At 46.1% G+C, this 22007-nt stretch overlaps 1 protein-coding gene across 4 annotated transcripts in view; it reads left to right on the plus strand.

The window, feature by feature from the left end:
* The first annotated feature begins 79 nt into the window (after positions 1-79).
* The window catches only part of LOC146428081 (ras GTPase-activating protein nGAP-like), a 74906-nt gene continuing 52978 nt past the window's right edge, over positions 80-22007 (plus strand). The window contains exons 1-11 of one of the 4 annotated variants that reach the window (XM_085080833.1): positions 87-686; positions 1460-1566; positions 5671-5780; positions 7323-7475; positions 9233-9411; positions 9702-9825; positions 12341-12436; positions 13537-13739; positions 14184-14271; positions 18110-18169; positions 18271-18529. In XM_085080833.1, coding sequence (XP_084936959.1) covers positions 9278-9411; positions 9702-9825; positions 12341-12436; positions 13537-13739; positions 14184-14271; positions 18110-18169; positions 18271-18357 — 792 coding nt within the window. In that variant the 5' untranslated portion in view covers positions 87-686; positions 1460-1566; positions 5671-5780; positions 7323-7475; positions 9233-9277 and the 3' untranslated portion in view covers positions 18358-18529. Of the gene's footprint in view, positions 687-1459; positions 1567-5670; positions 5781-7322; positions 7476-9232; positions 9412-9701; positions 9826-12340; positions 12437-13536; positions 13740-14183; positions 14272-16188; positions 17174-18109; positions 18530-22007 lie in introns of those variants that run through there. The other 3 variants (XM_085080832.1, XM_085080835.1, XM_085080834.1) reach the window with 3 other exon arrangements.

Below are 22007 nucleotides of genomic sequence, written 5' to 3' on the forward strand. Positions count from 1 at the left end.
GTCCAGATTCCTTCGTCTCTCCTCCGGGATGCTCCATTTTGTCGGTCTCCAAGCATCCATGGGAGAGACATATTATAACTCTGCTGAAATCAAAATCCAGTATGCAAAGACATCACAATTAATGTTATCCCCGAAGAAGGCTTCTCTCCATTTTTTTCCTTGGGCTGTTTGGAGGAAAACGCTGCTCTTGTGGCACCAGCTGGCTGTCTCTGTCCATAAACCTTGGTTTTTGCTGCTGTGAATCAGGATATACAGGAAATTTTCAGTAGCAGAGGGAAGCCGGCAGTTGGGCGTCTGTTAATAGCCTGAAAGTAACTAATGAGGATGTGCAGCCGGAGCGATTGGTTGAAGAGCTGCAGTCCTGTGTGCTGCTGCTTCGCTCGCTCGCTCCCCCAGCCCGGGAAGGGAGGGAGGACGGAGACACCCGGCGTTCCCTCAAGTGGAAGTCATGGATCCCCAGGAATGCAAGTTTAAGCTGCATCTGCCTCTTGAAAGTAAAATGGCAGGAGTCAAAATGTCACTGGCTGGAGTCACGGCTTGCTCCTTTTCTTTAAGATTCAGAAGACAGCAATGGACTTTCTGCTAGGAAGTGAATTTTTCCCTCCCCGTGTTGGGGGGTGTTTTGTGGAGCTGGATTCCTTAAAGTCTGGCAATTGAGCTGGAGATGGGCTGCCCTTGTGATAAAGGTATCTGTATGCATACATATGCATATCTAGCTCTATAGAAAAATGCATGTATGTGTGTTTGTGGAGCGATTTTTACTGCTGTCTGTACTTTATTATGCTATTATTCTAGTATTTGTGCTAGTCCAAGACATCGGTGCAGCTTCTATGAATATTTGTGCTCATCAGATCAGTCTGCATGGATTTAAGGTGCCAAAGTCGTGTCTTAGTAAGGTCATACTGCCAGAATGAGGAGAAGTTGATCTATTTTTTTTAATCTGCAGAGATATATATGTCATATTACCCAGGCATTTGTAAGTCTTCTGCTGGTTGCATGCTTTGAACAAGTAGTGTGATCTTACATGACCAAACTTTGACCTTTCCTGAATTACATTCAGCTGGGACTAAAACTGAGCTTCCCTGGGTCTTGACTGTAGTTATCTGTTAATTACTGCACTGCTTACATAAAAAAATTAAATTAAAAAAAGTAGATTTAAGTTCTCTGAATACTGTCACTCAAACAGTAACAGAATACTAAGTATGTCTGAGTATTGATCTTTACCAGCATTTTTTATTTGAATCTCCTACAGTCAAGTCAGACTCACAATCTTGAACCTGCCAATGAAAATGCCATTGCAGTTTAGTAAGTTAATAAGATGCAGGTAACTAGGGGGGTTAATTCAGCAGTTTAGTAATGCACATGAAACTTTCCTGAGGCTTCTGTCCTACAGAGCACAAAACCTGACTATTGCCCACCCCCAGGCACCCATTCACCACCTTCTTCTTCTCTTCCTCAGAGGTCCCAGCCGAGAGATCTCCTCGCAGACGGAGCATCTCCGGAACTGGCACTGCTGAGAAAACCAACTCCGTGGAAGTTGCGAACACTTCTCCTTTCAGAGTGCCAGTAAGTGTGCTTTCCCTGCAAAGGGGCATTTGTCTCGTTGGATGGGAGGAGGAGATTAAAATATCACAGTGTACAACCACGCTGGGGGAGCCTGGGGGGAAAGGAATATTTGGTTAATATTTCCAGTTGACCAAGAGGTTTTGCTATCGAGTGTCATATATTATCAGTAAGGTTTCTGGTAGATGCCTAATTTGCTCCTTTTCATTGCCTTGACCTAAAGTTGCAGACAGAGAAACATCAGTGTTAATGTGGGCAGCGACCTATAGAAATACTTCTGAAGTTGCCTCCAGGGATTGCATTCCATATTCAATCTTCACAAGGAAACAAGTTCCCTTAGATTGGTGATAGCATGTTATTTTTCCCTCTTGCCAGTGAAGTACATGGAAAATTGAAATGGTTTTCTAGTTTATTGAGAAGCTTGATGATGAAATTTCTGCAGGTGTGTTAATTCCTCTTTAGCTCTTTGGACTTTGTCCTGAGTTTGGTTGGCTGTGAGTCTGCACAAGAGTTGTTCAGGTACAGCCTGGATTTTGCTTGGGTCACTCTTTGGTCAGTGTACCCAGGAGCACAAAGGCATTTCTATTATTAGACTGAGGACAAATGCTTCGAGTTCAAATGAGCTGCTCAGTAATTTTTACCAATATCTGATCATGTTTTAAAATATCTAATTTGCAAATATTTTCATTCCCTTCTTTACTTTTGGCAATTAATCTGCCTACTTTAAAATAAATCTTGCACCGTGTCTTTTTAAAAATGAAATTTAAAACAGACAAAAGATGGAATGAGAGTTATTTAAATTATTCAAGGATTAAGGCTGGTCAGAGTGTATAGAATAGATTTGTTTAAAGCAACCTCTGAACTCGTGGTAAATTGGAATGGAGAAAGGGACCAAGGAAGCAATGAATACACTGGGTATCCTTACTTGGCCCCTTTTCAGAGTCATAGAATAATACAGATTGGAAGGGAATAGACAACCTCCAGAGGTGCTTTCCCACCTCAGCTAGTCTATGTTCTGTGAAGGATCCTCTGTCACTTCAGAGACCTGTTTTCTGGGTGGTATAAAGGGGCCTTGGTCTAGTTTTATGTGAAGTTGATACAAAAGTATTCTGCTATGTCAAGTTCTGAGATTTTTATACCAAGCCCATGGTCCATAGAATTCCAGGAAGATTTCTTAAGTCTGAGAGCCTTCCAAAGGCTTATCCTTGTCTCCATTTATAAGAAATTCTCTGTTTTCTTTGCCTTCATCTCTAAGTAATAGGCAAAGACTTTAGATGTATATGTGCATTGTCTAGCCTTTGTCAAACAATTGCAAGCTGCGTATCAGACGTTTTTAATGATTATCTGTATTGGTTATTTGATATGCCTCCTTTTTTCCTCATTTCTGTACCATTCCTTTTAATGATGATCCTGTCTTTTAAGTAATGTTTTAATGGTTCTCTAATTCTTCTCTAATTCTTCTCTAATACGTCCTAGCTCCTGCTCCCTTTCAAAACAAGAACCTTGCAGAATGTTTCTCATTTCCCCTGGTGGTGTGCTGGGCTTTTAGGACTCTGGCAAATGGGCTCAGGAAGCAGTACCTGGCTGCTTTCCTTGGGCACAAACCAGCAGAGAGCTAGCTGGAAGCTATTTGTGCCACGTGGAGCTGGATTCTGCTGCTTTGTCTGCCTGCCCACCTGTACACCCAGGAGCATAATGCACCCTCCTGTCCTCCTCATGGGGACGAGGCTGCTGGCTTTGGAGGTTTTGTTCTGAGTAACCCATGTATACCTTGTTCCTCCTGAGTGAGGGCTGAGATCACCCTGTTTTAAAACATGGCAGCTTTTGCTCAAGCCAAAACTGCTGAAACCAAAGACACTGTTGACTTGGTAGTTGGCACACATCTAATAGGTGACTGAGAAGATGGGGAGGAGTCATATTCCTGCCTTTGAGTGATAATAAGAATTTCCCAGCTCTCAGGAGGAGGAAAGGTGACTTGGGCGCCTTGTGGAAGTCTCAGTCTCAGATCACTGATCTGAGAAGAGCTTTAAGTGAAGGACTCAAGAGGTGCCTGTAATGGCTTCAAATTTGTGTCTGTGAGGTGGTCTCTATTTGACAGGGATTTATTCTAAATAGAAAGGAGATTAATAGTAAGAGATTTGCATTTTTGTTTTTCCATACATTGTCACCTACAGTGCAGTTTGGAGGGCTACAGGCAGCTGCAGCATAGTGCTGTCTCAGTTATTCTTCCCATGGCCCTGACTCTGTGCCATACCTCGTCTACTCACTGCTTGGATTTATATATTTTTTCTATTTTTTTCCTTTGGCAAATGGAAGTCAAAAAACTCTGCTCAGTTCTGGCACGTGTGAATTTTTCATGCCACTCCCAGGCTGTCCATCTGTAAGCACTGGCCCTGCATGAACTGCCAGCACAGAGCAAATATTGCAAATGTTTTCAAGTCTTTTGAGGATGACCAATAAGCACACCCTTTGTTTGGATAATTTTTGTCTTTATGTTCTCACTGTATTTTTTTTGTGTGTGTGTAGTCAACTCTGAATTGCCTTTTTCAACCCCAGAAGGAACATTTGTTCCATTGGGGAATAGATTATGTTCAATTAAACCAAGAACATGTTCCATGTTAAAGCAATGCCGATTTAAAATTTTGTATGCACACAAAAATGAACATTCACGATCCTTCTCTGAGTGGGATTTGGAATGATTCAATACAAATACTTTTGGACTCCTGCTGAATTGGGTCAGCTTTGTCTTATTTGCCCTTAAGGGGAAAAAGCCATGTTATTTCATGTTTGCAGTTTTAGCAGACTGAGAGGTACTGGACTGAAGCCAGGGTCCACCAGATCTGAATCCCTGTGGCTGGGTTTGTTACCTTTTATGCTGAGAGGTCAGAATATATGAAAGTGCCTTTGAAAGTGCCATACATCCTCTACTTGAATTCCAGCAATGGCCGCAGGAGAAGCCCAGGAGCATCTATTGATTGCAGGGCTTTTTCAAAGGCACTTTTTCAATACCAGGACCAAGAAAAGTGCAGCATCACGGGCAGAGTGTGAGTGGCACACACAGCTGAAAAAACTTCTTCCCTTTTGACAGCACCTTTTTCCCCAGCACATTGTATACATTTGTGGGGTTTGTTTCTTGTGGGTTTTGTTTGGTTGGGTTTTTTTTGTTTTGTTTTGTTTTTTCAGTATTTAGATGTCTGGTGTTTTCCGGTTTATCAGGAGAATGTAGCAGCTTTCACCCCGGAGGAGCCTGCTGGCTGGCAGAAACTGAAGGGCAGTCCTAAATGTAGCACTGCCTTCAGATGCAGAAAGCAGATTTCCCTTCCTTTGTTCCCTTTGTCTCCAGAGGTTTTCAATACTTGGCTCGACCAAGTCAGAATTAGGCTGACCTAGTGCTGGCAGCACATGGAGCAGGAGATGATCCCAGAGGCTCCCTCCAACTAACATGGCTTTGGGCTGCGATTGTTTGGGGAACAATCATAGTTTGAAGACAGATTCTTTGAAGATTTAGTTTCTTTTTAGATCCTAAGTAGATTTTTGAATTGAGCTTTGCTTCTCACCAATACTATGACAGATATCTGAAGCCACTGGTGTGTGAAATGCTTTGAAATTTTCTATTCTGAGTAGTGAGATTATTGAAATCACAAATTATTTTAAGATTTAACGTGCTGTATCTGAATTTAAAAGGGAAACCTGGCTGCAATTGTGGGCTCAATAGAAACTCAATATGAAACATCTTCACTCTCAAGCTCACCAAGAACTGAAAACATGGCATGTAAAGGGGAAGCAGGAACAAATACTGATATTGAAGATTACTCCTTATTAAATGATAATTGTGGGGTTGGGTCTCTTGTATAATAGTTGGAATCCATTGAAGTGCCCCCATAATGTGAGTAGTGCTAATTATTGCAATTGGAAGCTCTCACCTTCTGAAACTGTCACTGGCAATCCAGCCCTGCCTTTCTTCCTGCTCAGAGGAATCCCAGTCCAGCCCGTCCTGTAAGCAGCACAGCGGGAATCACTGCTGTGTTTGGACTCTGTGACAGTGCATTGAGTGATTTATTACTGCCATCAGTTTCCCTGTTTCACTTCTGCAACTTCTCATTTTAGGGCTTCTTCAGTAAGCACCTGAAAGGATCTACCAAAAGGACAAAGAGTCGATCCAAGCTGGACAGGAACATAAGCTTCCCTCTGCCCTCTCCCAACACCACCGAGGACAGGTAAGGTGTGCTGCGTCGCAGAACTGACACACAGCACACCAATGCACTCGCTGAAGGAGAGCCAGGAGAGGATTTATTGTCCAGCTGGCAGGAGGGGGAGTTGTGGGGCTGCCTCTGGCACATTAGAGCTTAGTGTACTGCTAATACTGCAATGTACTGCTGATACAGGACAGAAAACTGCTGCTCTTCACAGCTGTTGAAAAGCTCAGGTTTAAGCAGATGGGCGCCAATACCTTTTTCTGCATCTGTTTCAAATAAGCTGCAGACTGCTAATTTTGTTATAGATTGCACTCACAGAGCCAATACGGAGTCAAGCCAATTAAGAGCCAATTAGAATCTATTAAGCAAGCAGGCAGTAAGCAATTACAGCGCTGGGCTGCTGGGAGGGTCTCCTGCCCTGCCAACAACAGCAGCCCTTCCCTGTCTCAACCCCCAGTTACATACCCCTCGCCTCTCGGAGTGTGCTGTTGCTAGCGTACTCTGCGTCTGCGCGACTTGTTGCTGAGGTCTTGTCGCTGGGGTCTTACTCTGCCTCCCGGCGATTGCCAAGTCGAGGATTGGAGCTTTCCCTGTCCGTGCGACCTTGTCGTGCACGTCGCCTGCTCGAGTGCTGCTCACCCAGGTGGCGTCTTGCAGCACAGTAACTGACTCAACCACAAGCACTCTTCCCCTCCTCCCCAGTTAGTCAAGAGTGACAATTTTATTAACAAACACAAAACCATCTGCTACATAAAGATTTGATTAACAAATACAGGCTTGTTTATCACAATTTCATGATACAAAACCCTGGGATCGATCAGCTGGAAAGACATTTGCCTTGCTGCATGCAGTGCTTGCCTGCAGGGCAGTGCTGTGGTGAGATGAGGAGCTGTGCTGGTGTGAGCAGGGCGCCAGCACCGGCACAGCCCGGAGATGCAGTACGTGTTAGTGAGACGGTAAAAGAGAAACAAGGTATCCAAAAACTTGGAGATTCAAACTGGAAGAAGCAGCTGAAAAAGAAAATGCAAAATGACTGATTTGAGCATTGTGAAGTAGGAAGGAATTTGTGCATTTGACTTTAGTGTAAAGGCTTTGTATGTTGAAAATCAAGTGTATTGTGAAGGGTCATCTGCTTTAATGAGTAACCCTCATTCTGCATTGGTTACAGATTTAGGGATCTGTTCCTAATCTGCTGCTAATACACAACATTTGTCTACTAATCTAGCTAGTAAGAAGTATTTTCAGTGTTCTATCCAAATCTACCTATGGGCTTTCTTAAAATTTCAGCAGTTGGTTCTGAATTTTTTTCTGCTGTTCTTTCACTGACAACTTGGCAGCTACAATTTCTAGGTCAGTGGGAATGGACTTCCTAGGCATATGTAGCTGGATATTCCCTTGGGAGTCTGGGGTTACTGCCCTAATGTTATTTTCACAAGGTTTGCAGACTAATTGTAGAAGTTGTTCTGAATAAGTGCCGACAAGCTGCAGCTTTGTCTGGGATCTTGCCAGCTCTTTTGGTAATTGTGAGAAAAAAAGACATTTCCTTTCCTCCTTGCCTGACAGACCAGGTGAGCCGTCCAAGCTGAAGGAGTCGCATGCCCATGAGCTCTACTGCACCAACCCGCCACCATCGAGACTCTGGATTTCGGGGCAGAAGCATCAGTCACTCTCCAGCCACTTCACAACAGCGTCCTTGGAGGAGACTTCTGCTTTGAGGTGGGGACAAGCTCCAAACCAGCAGCTGCCAGTCCCCCTGAACCCTTGTGGAATGCTGCTCCAGGGCTGGGGAACTGGAAAACAGAGCAGCAGCCACTGCCATGCTGAGCTTTGGGTGGGGGCTGTTGAGCCACCGTGTGACTTTTAAAGTCCTTGAGGCTAATGGCATCAATCACTCAACAGAGAGAAATCTTTTTCAATTACCAGGTTTTCTAATTGAAAAACATCTCTTCAGTTTGATAAATATTCTAAGCATTTGTAGTGTGCCTGCCAATGTATGGTTGATACGCACATTACAATGGACATGCAATAGAATGTGCATTAGCTGTGTGTTCACCCTCTCCAAATTCACATGAAGTTAAATTTAGAATATTTACTGTAACCAAGAAATGAGATTTCCAGTCAGAGCCCCCTTCCATTAGCTGAGCTGCTCTCCAGTTGCCAAAGGAGAAGCTTCAGTGGCTGCAGATGTGTCTGTGGCACCATGGAGCAGGATCCAAAGATCCCTTTGCTGTTTCAGCAGAGGCTGCAGGCTGTGGCTCTGAGCTTTGCTCCAGAAATGGGCAGAAACCAAGTGTGTGAGCACAGTCCTGCCATCACAGCTCCAACAGTGGAGCCGTGTGTGTTTGGATACAGCTGAGGCCACATCACCTGTCCTGGCAGGGGCAGGTGACTCTGTCTTCAGCAGGATTAGTTAGATGTGTCTAAACTTCTGGAGCAAAGATCTGTTTACAACCTGGAAAATTCTGGCAGTAAACCAGCATATCAGGCTCTGGTCCCTCGGGATGCATGCAGGAAGTGTGCCTGTTTGCTTCAGCCTCATTCTTCTGGTTGGAAGCACTTTTTAGCTTGCTTAGGCTTGGAGAGTTGGGTGGAAAATACTGGCAACAACTTAGCTCTGAGGCTGTTGCCTCAAACTGCTGTTGTAATTGTGTGCACTAATGAATGGAAAGAGTAAATGAGGCTGCCATCCTACTTTCCAGGGACAGGCTAACAGTGCTCTGAGGGCCAGTTGCTCTTACCCTCAGCCTGGTCAGCACTGAGCTAACCTGTAATTAGAGGCACACACTTCATCCCATGCTGGTGGGGTGATACTGGGATGAGGATCACTGATGCTCTCATGCAGTTATTTTTCATGTTTGGGTAGGGAAGAATGGCTTCATTGTAACGGTGCAAATGGAGCTGACATCAATGTAGGATACCAAAAATGAAAGGATTATGAGATGAACACCTTCCCTTTCCCCACCACCCTCAACCCCTGCGATCCTCTCACGATCCCCCTCATCTGTTGGCATGCATTTCCTTTAGCACACAACACCCTTTGCCTGGAAAGTTCCCCCCACCAGCTGGATCTGTAGCCTTTGAATGCCCTTCAATGAGCAGATGCTGTAGTTTTCACTTTGACCTCACCCAGCCGGGACTTAGTGTGCTTTGCATTGGATAGATTTGCATTGGAATGGCAGTAGTTTTGTTTCATTGGGCATTAATTTTACTTTTGGGGATCAATCCTAATTTCTTTTCTATTTCCTTTTCTCTCCTCAATGTCTGCCACACCCTGTTTTGTCTCCTCCATCCATCTCGTTGCCGTCGTTGTGCTGCTCCATAACACTGTGTTCCGATCCTGGCACACCCGCACACAACCACCCACCCTCCTTCCTGCTGCACCACCCCTCCACCTCTGTGCATCCTTATCAAACAAAAACCCGGTGCATGTCGTGGTGCTTGTATCCAATTAGGGTGAAAATTCCTTCCTACAGGCAGCCGTGGAAAAGCTGGGACCTCTTCCTCATATTCTTGAGGATATGACAAGAGCCTTGGCCAGCCCTCCACCTGCGGAGCAGCAGATGAAGTCTTTCCCGGAGCACAGCTCTAGCCCAGATGTCGCTGGCAGTGTTTCCTCAGGACTTCAGAAGATAACTGAGGACTCCACTGATGGGTACGTCCCAGCCAGGGCTTGAGGGGAGGATTTAGTTGGAATGGTTTAGACTTCGCCTATGGAAAAAAATAAAGATGAAGGACTGCTTGAATCAAATACAAAGCTCCAAGATAAGTGGTAATTAAGGAAGATGGTGCTCTGACTTGCACACAAAGAGCTCATAAAAGGACGTCTGGCTCCTTGAAGCTTTCAGTGGGGGGAGGTTAAGTGAGGTAGAAAGACTTCCCTGGGACAGATCTCTCGGGGTCTTGGCTGCTCAAAAATTAACCAAATTCCTTTCCACTCCACAGTGACATAAATAAGCTGAAGTCTCCAACCCAGGCGAATGTAGATGGAGATTTTAGGGGAAAGAACTTACTGCTGACTCCGCAGGCATCCACCCAGAGCATGGCTTGCTCAGATGAGGATGAAAAGGTAAGTGTCTTGCCCAATGGACGTAGCATCTCGCTCATGGACCTGCAGGACCCTCACACAGCTCACAGCAACACTGCTTCCATGATGCACGACGTGCCTTTGTGCCTGGTGGGCAGCCAGCTCTCCATCTCCCAGGTGGCCAACATCAAACATTAATCATCCCAAACTATGAATAATGCAAATTTTTTCTAGAAAGGAGTGCTTATATCTACCAACTCCTAATGTCCTTTATCAGTTGTTCATAGGCAACTATAAATCAAGGTTTTCCTGTCAACAAGCCAATTTTTTTTTTTCAAAAAAGTAACAGTAATCCAGTTGTGATTTGCTCTGTATGAAAATATTTTCCTAAATTCGTTTAATTTTGAAGACAAAGGGAGTATTTCAGTACTTGGCACTACAGTGAAAGTAGCAAACATGATCTGCTGGTCAGAGGTTTTGCAGGGGGAAGGCTTTGGGTTATGAGGTGAAGCTGACAGAACAACCTCTGCTCTGCCCAGGGTTTTCCTGGTGTTCCCTGACAGTGGAGCTTTCTGGGCAAACTCATGAATGTTACAGGAAAATCTGGGTGATGCCTGGGAACCCAGAAGCAATCAGGGCTTCAAAACTACTTTGATACCTCGAGTTCATTGAAATACAAGACCAGAAATACTGAGTCACAAAGCAAAGCTTAGTATGCCAAGTTAGTAATACCCGGAAAAGTAACTGTGTATTATTTGAAGTGTGTGTGTTTTTGTCCTCCTGCAGAGTGTGTTTTACATTGGGGCAGAGGGGCATGGACAGGTAAAGGATGTTTATTAATTCAACCAGGCCTTGTGTGGTGCTGGTAGGACATTTTTAGGCCAGTAACAGGGATAAATGTGAAGGGGATGTGCCTCCACTCGTTTTCCCACTGTACTTTCTATACTAATTGTTTCCACTGGATTCATTAGAGTACTTGCTTCTGCTTTATTCAGAGAAATCAAACTGATCTCTCCTTCACCACACCCATGAGCAACGTCTCAAACGGTGCCAAATCGAGTGGCCAACATTTTTTTCGAGGCAAATTCCATCGTGTCCTTTTAATTGCAAATCTTGTTGTGGAATTCTGTTCTTATTTTAAAAGGAGAAAGAGAAAAGAGAAGTTGAGCATGTTCTTTCCAGGCATGTTTTGTGGGTGTTACAATTATTAGACTCTGTTCTCTACAAGTCCCATTTGTTTCTGAATATAGAGCTGGGCCCTTTGTTTGCTGGGAGAGGTCACTTTCTCCTTCCATTTCCATTTAGGAGGTAGGTGGGAATAGAAATGTCAGTGTATTCCTCTGGAAGGGAGGCAAAGAGGGGAATTAATACATGATCCTAGCATTTTTTTTGCCCTTTATTAGAGAATAACTTGTAACCCATAAGCATGTGTGACTTGCCATCCGCTTGGTCTTTGGCAGCTTTCAGAATCTGGCTGCTGGAAATATTCTGTCCTGCGTTTGGCCAGGTTTGCTGCTGCTCAGCGTTCTGCTGCAGGGCTGGGGATGTGCTTTATAGTCACCTTTCTGCTGTCTGAGCCCTCCAGAGCTCCAGTGGACAGTGACACTGCCCATCCATCGCTGCTCCTGATTTCTCCAGCGATTCACAGCCGCACATGGTCTGTGGTCTCCCTTGCTCTGGCTGCCTGACAGCAAATGCCATCAAAACAATCTGAATTAAGGCGCTTTGCCAGGCTGCCACACTACACCTAAGAGGCTCTTAGCTTTTTTGCTGTGAAGACTTCCTTCTAGAGGAAAGGCCTTTGCCTAAATCCAGGAATTTTTGCCTAATTCCTGTGCCTTTTCTTTGCCTTTACATTTTTGCTGAGGCTTCTTCCAGTGCTGGAGAGTCCATGGCTGCTCAGGACAGCTGAGCTGTGGGAGCAGATCCAGCACCCACCAGCCCTGTCCTCCTGAGGAGGAGAAACAGCAGGAGGGTGACATGATCTCTGACTCCTAAAGAAGCTGTTCCTCTCCCATGGAGAGCTCCTGGCTGACACTGGGACTTCAGAACCCCCAACACAGTGCATTTGGGTTCACCACTGGGCCAGGCAGGGAGCTGAAAAGCTGCCTGGGCACAAAAAGAAGCTGCAGTTGAAGAGAAGTTGATCTTTTGCATTTCTCAAAAACATAAGACAGTGTTGCTCTTTCAGGCATTATTATGCTAATTCCTGCGCTTATAAACTTGTCTTTGTCCATGAAAATTGCTTGGAATTTGTAGCAAGCCATGTTTTCCCCAGCCAGGTGGAGAGTTTCTTGTTTCTTTTCTTGGCTCCCTCTTTGGATTTCCTTCTAAAGTCCATTGGTAAAGTTTCTGAAGTCCATTGGTTTTAGAAGGATTCTGATAGATGCTGTGGGTCCAAAGTCAAGGGAGGATGGAGTATCCCTGCGGGAGACAATTTTGGGATCCTTTGCGGCTGACAGGTTCACGGGTATCCTTCTCCTCCAAGTGAACTGGATTTCAGAGCTGGTTTGTGTGCAGTTTCTCTGGAGAATGCTTACAGGTGTCTCTGCCCCAGGTGCCGCTGCCAGTGGACATAGCCACACTGTCCCCGGAGGAGAAGACAGCTGCCTGGGTGGTGAACAATGGATATTATGAGGACCTAGCTGTAAAGGTATATTTGATTCTGTGTGCAGCTGACTTGGGGGTACCAGTGAGTCCTGTGCATCCCACAGAGTTCAGAGGGGCTTTCAGGCCCTGCTGTCACAGCGTCATGCATTTGCACACAGATTATATTGGTTATAGTGAGCATTAACTCCATTAAGAAAAAGTAAATCAGGCTTAATAACCCATCTGAGCATAGCTTAGGACATGCAGGGACTGTACAGGGCTTCAGCTCAGCCTTCATCAGTAGCTGTAGTCAGATTTTGTCTTGGGCTGCCCCTGAGGCAAAGGCCTGTCACCTAGGTGCTGCAGGGTTTCTGAGCTGCACAGAAGCCTTCAAGATCTGTTTTTGAGAGTGTATGTTTTTTCAGGAGTAGATCCCATTTTTCCAAATGCAGTTAAATCCATGTGTTGCTCTGGGGATGGAGTTGTTGTGTAAGAGGTTTGGTATTTAAGAAGGCAGGGAGTGAAGAGAACGTTTAGTGGATAAAGAAGCAGAAATGTAGGATTGTTAGGAAAGGTGAATGAGCCCAAAACAAAGGGATATATTGAGATTCATGGCACTATTGCAGAAATGATTGCCCACAGAGACAAGAAGAGCAAAAGCTCAGCAAAGTAACCTGACAGGCTCTGGTTTGCAGTGACTGGTTTGCTCTGACCTCCCCAGTGGTTTTGTGCCCTGATAGATTAGGTCCTGAAGAGTGAGTTCTTTGGGTCCCACACAGGTGTGGTTTGTAAGTTTGGGCAGCCCAGGCCATTTCTGCAGTTGAGCACTGTTAGCAGCATCTGCCTGAGAGCTGCTGGAGTCTGCAGTAAGGTGAGATGTTACCAGTCAGGGCCGAGGAGCCATGTCAGAGCCCTCTGCCTGCTGGAATTGTGCTGCACAGTGACATCCCACAGCGTGGGAGCAGCTGGATGCCCAGTGGGAGCCCACGTGCTACTTCTCTCTGGTTGCCCCCAAGTTGGCATCTCATTCCTTTACTTCAATCAATTAACTTTTCATTTAAAAAAACCCCCAATGATCCCCTGAAGAGCAGCAGAGCATTAAAATGGTCTGATCTCTTCTTGTTTCCTTTCCTGCTTCCCTCCTGCCTCCCTGCCACCCCCAAGTACAAGCAGGAGATGGTGAAGGTGAGGGAGCGCCTGTCGGTGTCCAGCCACCGGCTGGAGGAGTGCGAGCGGCGACTCCTGGTGCAGGAGCAGCAGCTGCAGAAGCTCCTGCTGGAGCACAACACCGAACAAAAAGATAGTGCAGACAGACTGTGCAGTCAGCAGGAGGAGAAGGACAACCTGATGGAAAGTATCATCAACAGGTGAGGCTTTGGAAAGCTCGGGATTGGGTGGGACAAGCAGCTCTCCTGTGCCATGTGTTCTCTCCATCCTGTCTTAGAGCTGAAGAAATGGGGATGCAGCTGTGGAAACTTGCCTGAGGTTGTCAGGAGAATGAAGGAAAATATTTAGGAATTTTAAACTTAGGTCTCTATTGTACTTAGTACAGGTTGGGGTTTTTTTCTTTGGAATCTGTACTTGAGATAAGTTTTTCAGAGCAGTTGTATTTTTGGCAATGTCCATTCTGAGAATAACAAGGTTGGGCAACTGGGAGTATCAGATGGAGAGATAAGCTTTCCTGAAAGCAGCAGAATGCTTCTTTTGCAGAGCCAGGAAAAGCAGAGAAGTCAAACCAACAGGTCAGAGTACCTGAAATACCTGGGAATAGTATTAAATTATCCTAATTTGTCCCTCTCTTTGCTCATCAGACTCACGGCCGTTGAAGAGGAGCTGAAAAAGCATCGTGCTGAAATGCAAGCAGTCATTGATGCAGAGCAGAAAATTATTGATGCACAGGTAGGTAAGGAGCTTGGGATCTCCCAGAACCTGTGTGTGGAACCCATTATTCTCCCCCCTCGTGCCCCAGCACTGTTCACTGTCTCCCAAGCTGTATTGGCCCATGGTGTCACTCGTGTCACTTATTGCCTCTGAGGAGAACTGGGGGCTTTAATTAATACTGTCTGACCTGGCTTTGGGGCAGCCTGGCAACAAATCCCAGGACTGATCACTTCTCCAAAACCTTTGCTACTTTGTAAGGTGCCAAGGGAGTAAAGGAGTAGCAGCACATCGTGTAGATGTTATTCCAAGTGTGGGCCTGGGACCTGTGGGAAAGCTGTTCCTCCCCCCAGCACAGTTTAGCTGCCATGTGCATGCATCTCAGCTGTGCCAGCAACAGCATGGCTTTGCACAGTGGAGTCCAGGAAAGAGAATGCTGCAACAGAGCATTGTCCTGGGAATGCCACGTGTGGCATTTCACCCCACTGGCTGTGCCTGGCAGTCCTGAGGAAATGCCCATTTCCCACAAACCTGCAGCTCCCACCTCGGGCACCCTGGGCAGCTGTGGGGAGGGGAACACAGCGGGCAGTGCATGTGGGTGTATCCTGTGGGGTCATTCCAGCTTTCCCTCTGTGTCTGTGCTGATCCCACAGCAGAACCTGGGACTGGTTTGTATCTGCTTGCTGTGTTACATTTGTGCTATTTGCATTTGGAGGGTCTCTTTCCTGCTTCTGGGCTTTTCAGTACTTCCAAATGGAAACTTTCCTTAATAATTTTTCAGGAATAACCCAAATTATTCCCTACACAAAGAGTGGTGATGGGAGTCTCAGCTGAGCATGGTTAAAGATGGTATTGGGCTATTAGAAATATTTGAACTCATGTGGAACTGCAGGGAAAATATAAAGCATCAAAAAGCTGTGGTTTTTGGAGATAGGTACAGTCAGGGCATCTCGCTGTTACAGACAGCTCATGTTAATGGCAGCTCATCCAGGCAGCTGTCTGGATTCTGAAAGGTGTGGATGCATTTTTCATCTGCCTTCAGAAGGTGGAAGGGGCACTGAGCAAACATGAAAAGTGTGCTTTGGAGGGGAGGACTTGAGAAGTTGTGACTGAGTAAGAAACTTGCCTGTTAGCTGTGTGTGCCAGGAGGCTCTCAGCCTTGGTGTTGGTTATGGGCTAGCAAGGTGGAGCATGGCCCAATCTGATCCCAGTGTCACCAGCTGGCAGAGGGGACCACTGCTGACTTGTGAGACCTTCAGACCCTCAGGGCTGGAGTGGTGTAGTTCTTGATCACACTTCATCAAATGATGCAGCATTTATCACCTGTGGTGGAAACTGGTGAAATAATAGGAGCAAAACAGCAGCATTAATGATTTATTTTGACTTTTTTTGGGCAAGCAAGGTCGCTGGCAAACCTCAACCGCTTCACTGTCAGGCAGTGCATGGGGGAAGTGCAGTTGTCACTATCCTTCCTCGAGTACCTGAGCAGAGCAGGAAACTGATGAAAGATTCAGAACAGTCTCACCAGGGGAGCTCAGGTGTCTGCTGGGTTCTGTAGCAATCCCTTGAAGTCGTGCTTGGAAGATTTTATCTAGTGTGTGATTCCTTCAGTGGCTGGAAAAGGAAGGTTTTTTTATGCTGAGATTTGTGGAGTGGAGCTGGAACCCAGCTGTAGAGTGCAAGGCTGCCAGGAGCAGCAGTGACCTGGGATCCTGTGCTCAGGGACACCAGCCAGGATGGTTTGAGGGGGTGCAGTGCAGCTCCCAGCACTGCCCCAGTGCACACAGACATGAGCTGCTCTCCTGAGCTCCTGAGCCTGGCTCTGGGCCCCTGAGCAGGGATAGGTCTGGCCAAACTCTCTCCTCGGAGTGGCAGAGCTGCAAAGGGAACTGGCCCAGTTGCTATTGCAAGTGACATCTCCGCTGTGTTAAATTACAGGTCATAAATGGGGATGAGATAATTGCAACAGGCAAGTAAACCCAATCAGTTCTCTAGCTGAGCAGTACCCAGTCCTGGCCCAGCACACTGACCTCCTACCCATTCCAGCTTCTCCTGCTCCCTGTGCCCTGAGCTTGTTCAAGACGTGCCTGGGAGATCCAATTTTCCTTTCAGTGAGGAGATGCCTCTACTCACCAAGCTCATGCTTTTAAGATTGATTTTCCAAGTGTGGATTTCCAGCTGTTTTGCAGACTGGCTCAGTGAGTGCTCAGCAGTGCCAGAAAACACCCAACCTTTCATTCTCAACTCTTTGGAAATATTTTTTAGAAATTCTTCAGAAAAGTTTTCAGAAGGAAAATTTTTGTTTAAAATTATATATTCTGGGTGAAATATAGTTGGAGGAGTAGGAGCTTTGCCTGGCTGAGGAGCACATTCCTGCTGAGGCAACTGTGTTCTGCAGGGTTCATTTCAGCGTGGGAGGAAAGGCCTATAACTCCTCTGCTCCATGTTCTCCCTGCTCCTGTCAGCTGGATTGGGATGAGGGCTAAGGCAGGCCTGGTGCCTCATGCCTCCTCCTCCTCTGTTCGCTTTACACAGAGCTCAGTGTCTTCAGGGCTGTAACAGAAGCAGGACTTAAATTCTGCTTTGATTTTGCACCCAAACACTCACCCCTGTGGGGGAACCCACTGAGAGAAGCAAACATTGCTGATTAGTGCTGTAGCAGGCACTGATGTGCTAGGATCCAAATCCCAAGGGGCTGTGGCAGCCCGTGAGTCTCCTGAGCAGTGTGTCTGAACTGTTCCTTAATGTTTATGCCTTCTGTGCATCATTTTTCCATTTCTTTCTCAATGGGCTGGACTGGAAAAAGTTCCACATACAGCTTGTTTCAGTTGAGCAAATTACACATTTTCCCTTCTCAAAGAACAAAAACCAATCAGCTGGTGGCATGGAGAGCACAGTTACCTTCCTGCTGTCTCTAGCGCTGCTTTCTGCAGCTGCATTATTGTTATTTTTTTTAAGGAAGGTGAAAATTGTCATCTCTGAGTGTGTCTACAACTCCTTGGCTTGCCCCTTCAGTGCTGTATCCCAGTGCAGACACCCCACTGTTAGCAGGCTGGGTCTGGTGATGGGTTATGTCAGTTTAGCACACACCCCTGAGCTCTCTGCTCCAAGTGGAGGCTGGCACGTTCTGTGCAAGGACAATCAACCAGGCACGTGGGTTCATGGAGCCCCCCGAGCTGGAATGGGTCTGGGAGCAGCGTGTTCCATGTTTGTTCTTTGTGTTCTGTCGATGGCATCTCCCCTCACCTCCCATAACCCTTAGTGTTAGCTTTTGGCTGCTGCTTCTCTGTGTTGCTGTTGCACCATCACCGCAGGCTGCCGTTATCCACTTTTTAAAATTTTTATTTATTTATGTCAAGCATCCCATGAGTTTACCCTGAGCACACTCCATCCAAAACACAGAGACAATGGTCGGTAGATACCACTTGCACTTTTCTGTGCCAGATGAAATCCCCACCACTTTTATTTTCTGCTGCCTGTTTCTGTTTTTCTAATGTACTTCTAAAAAATAATCTTGAAATTGGCTACCACTGTCATTAGCACTGACACCCTCCCGCTCCCCTATGGCAAAATCCTGCCTGGCTGGAGGCTGGCTGGGTGGGCCTGGATCAGTTCCCCGATGGAACTTGGATTGTCACCTTCCATCGCGCAAAAAGTCCCGGAGGGCCAGAGCGGCCGCAGAGGAGCTGGTGGCACCCCGAAAACAGAAAGAGGCAGACAGCCCATCTTGCCAGGACTGCTGGCCCAGCTGCCTCTGCCCCGAGCCACCCGCCAGACGGCCCCAGCCGGGCCTGGGACACTCCCCAGCGAGGGCACTGGGTGCACACAGAAGCTCTGACGTTGTGGGGTGTCTTTGCAGGAGAAGCGGATCGCGTTCCTCGACTCGGCCAACACGCGCCTGATGAGCGCCCTGACTCAGGTAAAGGAGTGCTACACCATGCACGTCCGGAATGGCAACCCTCCCAGGCTTTCCATCACGGGGAATGGTGAATTTAAGAACAGGAGTTTCTAATTCTGCAGGTGATGGCCAACCGCCGCTGCGGAAGAGCAACATGGAGCAGAGCCAAGGCCCAGCGCCGTCACCATTTTTTGCACACCATCCTGTGAAAGTTCCATCATTAGAAGACGTTATTGTTTTAAGATTGTTCATATATTGTTTTAGAATTGTATTTTAAAGTTTTATTTTTAATTGTTAGTTCATAGATAGTATTGTTGGTTAATAGATAGCATTGTTAGTTAATAGATAGTATTGTACATTTAATAAAGTTGAAAAAACAAATCTGAAGTGTGGGCTTTAATTCCCCACTCAGGGCCACGAGAACCAGGTTCCCCAGAATAAGTCCTTCTGATTCTCTGTGTAAATGGAGGGAGCTCTTGGGTTGTGTACAGAAAATGCCAATGTAATATACCAAAAGGAAGTGAATACTGTAGATTTTTAAAATTATTGCTATTTTTTAAATATTATTATTATTAATGTTAACATTATGTTGTTGTTGTTTTTCACTGTTTGGAAGCACTGCAGTCCTGGGAGGAGGAAGAGGGGAGTGTGTGTGTGTGTGTGTGTTGTGGGTGAGAGAGGTGAGCAGTGAGTTACCTGAGACAGCAACTGCCTGATACAGGGACATGAGTGGAGTGAAATGAATTCCATAGGAAAACTCATCGGCTGGGTTTATTCCCCTCTTCCCCAGCTGGTCTTTAACTGAATGCAAACTTGATAGCAATCATTTTAGCAAGAGGCTCTTGCTGTGTCCTGTACCTACTTTCGATAGGACTCTGGCAAAAACCAGTCTTTCTGAAGAAGGTACAAAGTGGGAGCAGCAAGCTGGATTCCTGGAATTTGCGCAGTCAGGCTTCCTGTCAGACAGAGGGAATCTGCAAGATTTTGTGGGAGGATTCTTTCTTTTTTACCCTGGTTCTAATGCGGTTTTATATTTTCTGTTTGGAGAATTTACAGACCTGTAAATACTTTTTTAACAATTTCTAGCCAATCCCCACCATACGCCCTGTGCAGCAGCACCCTGAGTTCCCTCTCTGCTCTCCATTGGGAACAGCCTGGTTAATCCTCTCGGGAAGGGGCTAATCAAAGGGTGCCCATGCCCAGCACAGGAAGTCCCATATGCAAAATTCCCTTTTTCTGGAGGATGTCTGTATTTTAATGCTGGCTCATTTCCACTATTTCAGCCACTCGCTCAGCCAGTGTAGCTCCAGTGAAAGGTGCTTTTGTTGAAAGATCTTCCATTTCTGCTGAAATTTTCCTTTTTCTGGATACTTTCAAGGGATTTCTTTTGAGTTCTGTATACACCAGTTTTTCTTCAGGAGTTTTGACTAAGCTTTCATCTCCAAACTCCCCGTCTGGGGTTGTGCTCTGCATTGGCTCAGCAGTGATTATATTTTTATACTTTCCAAACCGTCTTCCAGCTCTAGGGCCTTGCTGACCTCTGATATTTTATTCCTCAAACTGTGCCTTTAGTTCCTCCTCCTCCTCCTTTCTCCCTTCAGGCATTGCAGCCGTAGCATCTTCTCCCATCCCATTTGACTCCCATCACATCTAGGGCTTTAGACTCGTAGCCCGTGAGTTCTGCAGCAGCGAGGAGTCAATGGTGCAACGTGTGATGGGGAGCGTGGCAGAGCCTGGCTTTGGGCTCACACTCTGAGCAAAGGCATTGGGCTGTGTCTAATGCTGTGCAAGGAGCTGCTGCTCTCACTGGGGAACAGAGGAAGTAGTGCAGGAAAAATTGAATAGCCTGTGGTAGGAATACTCGTGTGTTCCTCAGACTGAACAGGAAAGTCACCCCATCCTGGTGTCTCGTCTGTGCTGGCCACATTGGTACCATTCTAGGAGGGTTCTCTCCAAACCTCAAAGCCACTGGGGCTTCTTGAGTGCTCAGGAAAAGCTCATGGCCAGCACAGCAGCTCAGGGAGATGGAGCAGCCTCTCGTGTGTGGCCTCTTGGCAGGGTGTGTGTGGTGTCTGCAGTGTGGGAGGTGAGCAGGGTGACATGGTACAGGCACTGAGAGGACAGGGGGAGCACAGCCTAGGGGCAGCATCCTGTAAATCCCTGTCCTTTGCAACTCTAGGAATTCACACCTTTCTTTTAAGGGAATTAGATTTCACATCCAGGAATTACCAGCTGTTACTTCCCTGGTGTATCAGAAATGGGCAGCTATGCACAAAAGCACAGATTCATCCAGCTACACATTGTGCCACATTCCTCTCCAGTGGCATAACTAAGGCAGGGAATCCACAGGAGCATGGAAAGGGATGTGTGTAGTTTATAATTAGAGAATATGAGGTGTATCCACTAATAAATTCTTTATCCATGTAATAAATCATCAAATAAATGGGGTTTATTTTATGTTCCTGTAATTGCTTTGGGTTGGCTGTGAGTTTTTTCCCCCGTGATTTGATTTCATGTTTTGATGCTTGCTTAAACCCAGGAGTTTTAACTTGGAAGTCCACGAATTTTACAGCCATGTCCATGGAATGTGTCAGCAATACTTACTTGTGTGTATGAATTCTGCTTGTGCTCTGCAAAAATGTCTGTGTTGTTCCTGGAGAACAATTCCTGTCCGAGCTGAACCATGATGTGTTTCCATCAGTGGTGGGCATGGCCAGCCACAGGTATGCAGCCGAATGTGACAGAAGAAAAAAGGGTTAAATTTAGGGTGATGTTTTTAGGTTTTTCTTTCTCCACAGTAAGTTAAGTCCCGGGAGAGTGAGCATGTCCTTACAGATCATGCCTGCCAGGAATCCTACCTGCAAAAATAGATTTTCTGTCTCAAGAGCCTTAATAAGAGTGTTACTACACAGAACTGTTTTACAATGATAGCTCTAAAAAAGTTATTTTTTATTTCAACAAAGTACACCTTTAAAAAGGAATAAACTTGTTTTTCGAGCCGTATTTTTATGCTTGTTGCACTGGACTGTTTGGTCTCTGAGACCCATTTCTGCATTTCATCGCCTGGGTTTGTTCTAAAAAAGATTTATTTTTGTTCTGTGAATAATTTTTGAAGGTTTCTGTAATATGTACAGATACAGATACATTTGAGGACTTTTACTGATATTCCTACAAAGAATACAAATAAATTTTGAACAGTTTGGACTCTGTGTTTGTATAACTGCAGAGGGTGGAGGGGAAGGAATTCCCACCATAACAAAATGTTTGGGACAGAGCAGCTGCTACCTGGAGCAGCCTGGGCAAACCAAGGGCTGCGGGGTGGAGTGGAGCAGAAGGATGAATTCCTGTCGCACACAGTTCCCAGCTCTGCCTCCCCCTGCCTGTGACCTCTGCGCTTCCTGAAGCTGGGAAAATCTGGCATTGTCAGAGAGCGACAAGCTGTGGAGACACGGAGAACTGCTCTCTGCTTCTTTTAGCCACGGGGTTTTTCCTGGGTGGTGAAAAGAGAGTTCCCATGCATTAATTAATGTGGTTATTCCCCTCACACGAGACCTGTGAATGTGATCAGCCCAGTTTTCCTGTTCAGTCCATTCCTAGATTGCACATTCTCACACAACAGCCCAAAGCTGCAGAGTTGGAGGCATGGACATGCAGAGGCATATTATTAAAAGGTTCACATAAAATGCTGGATTCTAAGCGATTTACATTTATTCTCCACACGAGTATGACATCTTGGAGGTGGGTTGCGCCGATTCGCCTCTTATCGCCGCCACCGCTCTCGGTTACGTGCGGTGACGCCCCCAAAGCGGAGGGGGTCGAACACCAACCCCGGCTCACCAAAGGTAAGGCGGTCGGAGCA

Source organism: Lichenostomus cassidix, chromosome 22 (genome assembly GCF_008360975.1).
Source record: "Lichenostomus cassidix isolate B80296 chromosome 22, HeHo_3.0, whole genome shotgun sequence".
NCBI classification, from domain to species: Eukaryota; Metazoa; Chordata; class Aves; order Passeriformes; family Meliphagidae; genus Lichenostomus; species Lichenostomus cassidix.